At 36.9% G+C, this 6,549-nt stretch overlaps 2 protein-coding genes across 2 annotated transcripts; both read right to left on the reverse strand.

Annotated features, from left to right (window-relative positions):
• On the reverse strand, positions 1,689–3,477 carry LOC109232324 (bidirectional sugar transporter N3-like). Its single transcript, XM_019398056.1, has 6 exons — positions 3,312–3,477; positions 3,126–3,162; positions 2,825–3,035; positions 2,539–2,700; positions 2,316–2,435; positions 1,689–2,202 (listed from the first exon to the last, which is right to left on the reverse strand). Exons 1-6 carry the CDS (start codon positions 3,355–3,357, stop codon positions 1,891–1,893), a joined length of 888 nt encoding a protein of 295 aa, XP_019253601.1. The 5' UTR covers positions 3,358–3,477; the 3' UTR covers positions 1,689–1,890.
• On the reverse strand, positions 5,084–5,821 carry LOC109232684 (uncharacterized mitochondrial protein AtMg00810-like). The gene has a single exon (XM_019398436.1). The coding sequence runs from the start codon at positions 5,819–5,821 to the stop codon at positions 5,084–5,086; it is 738 nt and encodes a 245-aa protein (XP_019253981.1).

The raw sequence follows: 6,549 nt of genomic DNA on the forward strand, positions 1-6,549 counted from the left end.
AGAATCTGAAAGAGCAGCTGATTAACGATCAGAGAGCTGCTAATGCTTGTGTAGACGGTCTCTTCAAGGCTCTTGCTCCCTCATCCTTCCCTTCCTCATCCAGTGCACCCTAATTTGTCCCTTTGTCAGTGTCCCTTTATCATTCCCTGCCATATCATATAGTGTCCTTTTTTTGTTATCCGTCCACTATGGTTGTGGTACTCTAGTTATGTTTAATTTGTGTATGTTCTTGTAATGATGGTACTACTACAATAGTTCTTTTTTCCTTCAATTAATGAGCATCTTCGTCCTTTTAAATGCATGTTATACTCTTGTGTTCTATTTTTAGCTATGTTGTGTGCACACAAGTGGCGTGAGTTAACTTTGCTGGACTGCCTTTTTCCTTTTCTTGTCGGATTTTTTATGATGCCAAAAAGGAGAAGAAAATTGAAAGGGAGAAACAAGTTCTCAATGGGAATATGACTATTCTGCAGGGGAACAATGTAGAGATCTGGTTCTCAGGGGGAATATCAATCTAAGTTTGTCATCATAAAAAGGGGGGAAATTGATAAGTAATGTGTCCTTTGTTTTGATGATCTAATAAACTTCATATATATGAGAACCAGATAGGGAACCTGATACATTTAGTTCCTCCACGATCAAAGCACAAGTCAAGGTCTGGCACAAATCTCAATGAAATCAGACAAGGGAACAACAGAGGGAACATATAGAGATCAGTTCCTGCGGCCACAGGACAAGTCAACTCTAACAACTGTTAAAGTTGTTGCACTGCACATGCAACAATACATCAGCGCTGTTGAAGCATGTTGTATACTGGATACCCCCTTGCATCATCTTTGATGTCCTCACTTAGATATTACCAACATGAGGTAGAGGAATACACACACTTGCAAAACCTAAGTATCTTTTACTCTCAAGTGTGTAGCCGCCTTCATTCTTCCAAAGGCATTGAAGAACAAAACAACAACATAACGAAGGACCAGATCCCAAGATTAATTACATCGTGTGTCCTTAGTATTATTATGTCCTTGTTCATGTTATTCACTTGTAACTCCTACTCAGCTTAATTAGAAGCATCTCGTAGGACACTTTGTAAACCATAAATAGTGTGGTTGTGTTGACTAGAGTTAGTCAAGTGGTTAACTTTGTAATAGGGTTATTACAAAGAGGGCTTGCAATATTGTTATTACAAATAGGTGAGGGATGAAGAGTTTAATTCCTAGGTTACAATATATAGGTTGTAATCTAAAGTTGCTCAGTTAGTGAAGTTGAAATTCTACGAGTGTAGGTCTTGGTTTTCCACGTAAATATCGTTGCGTTATGTGGGAACTGATAGAGAAACATGTTCTCTATATAGTTTGGTGGACTCTTAGTTTACATCACTACACATGTGCAATCAATCATGATATTGGATTTTACACCGTAAACAAACTCTAATGCGTCACAAATGTAAGTGTGTATAAACAATACTCCTCCGATCCATAATAAGTGATCTTTTGGCCTTTTTATTTTGGATAAAATAAATCCTTTAAATTTGTCCTTATTTATATATCTTAATGTGTCAAGTTAATAATATGAAAATTTTAATTATGGGTAATTTATTCAAAATACTTATTTCTTTTCTAGATGTTAGTATTTTATTAAGGGATGAGACAACGGTAAAAATATTACTTATTGTGGACAGAAAGGAAAACTAAATACTGAATATTTATTCTTTACTAGGACATCCCAAGAAGAAAGCTTACACAGAATATGAGCCTACATAGAGATAACTTGTGTACAAACACATCAGTATTAGGAAAAACCAACCTAAGGAATTAATGGCAACAATCTGCGCGAATATTGCACTGAGATCAATGCCAATTCCAAGCCTGACATTAATCAACTGCCCTATTCTTCCACAGTTTGCAGCTTGGGTATGTTTTCTACTTTAACCCCACAATTAGTATCATGTGGACACGAGGCTACGTGTACTTTATCTGAGCAAACCAGTAAACCGGCAAGCTTCACTATATCAATAATCTGTTCCTGTGTTAGTTCTGGGAACTTCGTGTTATTCATCTTCTCATCCACCACTATGACTGCTGGCTTTTGTATCTCTGGAAGTTTCTGCTCTTTTAGGTTTGCCTTCTCTTTTTTGTTGTATACTACATATAACACTATTTGGACAATACCAAGGAAGAATCCCAATACGTTTGGAGCCTATAAAACATAAGAAGGAAACTACATATATAAGATCCAAGATAAATAGTCTACGTATGTAAACATAGCGTAAATGTAGAAAAGTGGTTTGAGAAATTGAAAATAGAACTTACAGCAATGTTAATGTCTTTTAGTAGAAGACCATACAAGAACCACATCACTGCACTTAACGTGAGAAACACTGATAGGAGTAATGGCATGTATTCCACACTCTTTGTTCTTATAACTTTTCTCTGCATAAAATTAGAAACATCATGAGCAATATATTATCTTCACGAATGAAAAAAGAAATAGAGAAGACGTCCATGTTTGAAATATTTGTATGTAAAAGCTCACCACAATGCCTAAGGGTGCTACAAACACACACAAGGAAAATACAAGGCAAATCCATCCAACCACTTGCCCTCGAACTGCTCCTTTGAATAGAAATTGAGTAACCAGAACTATAGCACCAAAGCCGCCCACCACAGATAATAGGAGCATCTTCACAGTTTGAACCTGCATTAAGAAATTTTTTGAAAATCAAAGTTACAATTTCTTGCTATAGGAAAGGAAACAAAGGAAAAAGGAAATTCTCGGTGAAAAAAAAAGGTAGTTAACGTGATATCATGTTAAACCTTACCTTGGCCTTTTTTGGTGCGTAAAAAAGGTAGAAACCAACGTAGATAGTTTCAATGAAGACACCAAAGGAGTTTATAGTGATGAGGAGTGTAGTGTTGGTCTTGAGAAATGCATAGTATATCCAAAGCATGGAACTGAAGAGAGCAACCACATATGGAATCGATTGATAGCCTTCGGTTGATTTCTTCTTGTAGATTCTATAAAACGTGGGCCTACAAGTGTGAAAATATAAGTGGTAGTTAGATTAAAAAACCAAATAAACTGAAAATTCCAATAAATACAAGAAAATGGATCAGACTCACAGTGGAGAAAGGAACACAATGAACGAGACGATGTTACCTGCAAATTACATAAGAAAAGGAAAAGAGACGATGTGTTTAACCTCAACACATAGAACATATTTTTGGATTAAAGTTGATATTTAAGAAATTCAGTCAAAATTTTACAATTAAGGAGCAAGAATTAGGAGAAAACTGGTTTGTATTTACCAAGGACACCAAATGTAAAAGCCCAGTGACCAGAAATAACAGCCATCTCTTTTTTGTATTTTATAGCCAAAGAATTGCAAATCTCTAGCACTCTGCCTCTCACCCAAAATGCTAGAGTTGCAAAAGACAATAAGGTTTTCTACTTAGGCTGTGAAATTAGGAGAGTTTGGTTGACATATTTATACAGGCAAGGGGTGAGAAAGTAAGTGCAACAATGTTAAAGATCATTTTTTCTTTTCCTACTGTATTAGGACAAGTATTTAATTAAAGTGCAAAAAAGCACTAAGAGGAGTAAGGGTGCTATGACGATATCCTTAAAGTTTAAGGGTCCCAAGACTCTCTTTTATTATGTCATCACCCAATCCTTAGGAGCACTAAGACTTACAACTCGTGCTTTATTTTTTTGGAGTGTTTGATTCGTTCATTTCCTTTAAAAATGAGCCACAAATCAACAAAAATCAGTCTAGAAATGGAGGGACCATTAAAGCCAACAATTTACATCAATAATAGAGTTGCAGCTATTGAGAAGATCAATTTGCTTCTGATGAATTAGCTTTGTTAGGCTTATGACTAATCATGTCCAAGTTATAATCCTTGTTAATTCTAGAATAATAATTCTAGGATATCCTGATTTTGAATCAAGCGACTCCTGAGGTTTTATGGATGTTGTTCCCAAATTCATGAGCCACTACGTATCTCATGGCCTTATGCTTGTTCCTTTGATTGAACCCAAGTTTTATACGTTCTTCTTCACTTGCTACATATGTTTGTGTTACGTGCTGTATGCAAAATCAGGGTCTAGGGAATAGAACACTTGATGATGAACTCCTAAATAAAATTATTATTTTACCATAAAGGCTGCTGCTAATTCGAACATTCTTGATTTAATCTTAGTAATATAATATTTTTAATACATACCATATTACCATGTAACACATGACTCGTCTGATTTTGATTTCATATGTAACAAGTAAAGAGACATGTTTTTAATTAAACGGGGTCTCGACTTTTATAAAGTAAGATTAAAACATTGAGAGATTGAGATCTAGAGATGCATTCTCAAATCCTCCTAATGCGTGGAGAGCTCAATTTTTTATACTTTATGTTATAAGGTTGAAATAATGAATTAATGGTCTGTCCCCCACTAATTCCATCTTTTTGTATAGTTAAAGCCTAATTAACTTTTGAAGAAAAGGTATAAATCATTTTAAAATTGACGATTGGTAAGTAAAAGTGTAATGTTTTTATATACGTATGTCGGCAAACCTGAGTGGATTCAATAAGAAATCCCCAATGCGGGTTTCAAACATGGTTCAAAAAGATGTAAGTAAATTAAACCCCTAATATTTTACTGAGATACAAAACGTGTTTCTGTTTTGTTAAATGGAGAGAACCTCCATAACTGCAGAGAATTTCTCAGAATAAGCTAAGAGAGAAATGGAAATCGTACTGTCCCATTCATTTTCAGATACTGTACAAATGAGAGATATATACGGTTATATACTACTCCTAACTAACTTAACTTACAGCTGTCCTTACACCGTTGGACAGCTGGCTAACCACTCCACTAACCACTAACTACTTTCTTAACACCCTCCCTCAAACTGATGGTTTGAAGATATCCTTCAAGCCCAGCTTGGACACTAGGTGATCATGTTGCAACCTTCCTGAACTCTTGGTAAGGAGATCAGCTTGCTGCTCTTTTGTGGGAATATGATGAGTTTTCACTGCACCTTGTATGATATTCTCTCGTACAAAGTGGCAGTCAATGTCTATGTGTTTAGTCCCTCGTGAAAGATAGGATAAGCTGCAATTTGGATTGCAGCTTTGCTGTCACAAAAGAGATCAACTGGTAGACTTACATCAACCTCCAGCTCATTGAAGAGTCTTATGAGCCAGGTTATTTCAGCAACTGTGGATGCGATACTTCTGAATTCAGCTTCAGCAGAGCTTCTTGCAACTGTATCTTGTTTCTTAGACTTCCACGAGATCAAGGCATTCCCAAACTTAACTAGGTACCCTGTTATTGATTTCCTAGTCTGTAAGCATCCACCCCAGTCTGAGTCACAATATGCTCTTAGTTTGTCTGTGCCTTCTGAAGGCATTAGTAGGCCAAGACCTGGAGAAGTCTTAACATACTTCACAACTCTCAGAGCAGCTTCCCAGTGAGATTGCTTTGGCTTGTGCATATACTGACTTAATGTCTGTACTGCAAATGCTATGTCAATCCTGGTCATTGTAAGATATAATAGCCTCCCTACTAGTGTTTGGTATGCACCTATATCTTCAATCAGCTTATCTTCACACTTAGAGGTTCCTACAGCAGTGTCATACTCCACAGATGTAAGCTTCAAATTGGACTCAAGAGGTGTTCCTGCAGGTTTAGCACCTGCAAGTCCCATTTCAGATATCAACTCCAAAGCATACTTCCTTTGGCTCATAATGATTCCATCTTTTGATCTTGCAACTTCTATTCCCAGAAAAAACTTAAGTTCTCCTAGATCCTTCATTTTGAACCTGAGCTTCAGATCATTTCTAGTCTGAGTTATCAGACCTAGATTGATTCCACTTGTTATCAAGTCATCTTCATAAACTAACACCACAACCAATTTCAGCTTGAACCTTCTTTGTGAAAAGAGAAAAGTCAAAATGACTTTGAGTGAAGCCCAACTGTACTAAGGCATCGGTTAGCTTCCTGTTCCACTGCCTGGGTGCTTGTTTCAAGCCATATAGAGATCTATGAAGTTTGCAAACCCTGTGAGAGGACCTTCCCTGGCTTGCAAACCTTTGTGGCACATCCATGTAAACCTTTTCTAGGAGTTCACCATCCAAGAAGGCATTGTGAACATCCCTTTGGAAAAGAGGCCAATGTTTGGCTGCAGCAACTGCAATGACTAATCTTACAGTCACCATCTTTGCTACAGGAGAGAAAGTTTCGGTATAGTCAAGCCCTTCCTTTTGACTGTAACCTTTAGCAACCAACCTAGATTTGTATCTCTCAACTTCACCTGATGATGTGTACTTCGCTTTGAACACCCATTTACAGCCAATTGGAACCTTTCCAGCAGGTAACTCCACTATAGACCATGTGTGATTTTCCTCTAAGGCTGAGATTTTAGCTTTCATAACCTCAATCCATTTAGGATCCTTGACAGCCTCAATATATGATTGTGGTTCTAGAACTGCAGAGTAGGAGGATAGAGCTTTGGCATAGGAGTCAGAGATATTCTCATAACTA

Source organism: Nicotiana attenuata, chromosome 9, assembly GCF_001879085.1.
Source record: "Nicotiana attenuata strain UT chromosome 9, NIATTr2, whole genome shotgun sequence".
NCBI classification, from domain to species: Eukaryota; Viridiplantae; Streptophyta; class Magnoliopsida; order Solanales; family Solanaceae; genus Nicotiana; species Nicotiana attenuata.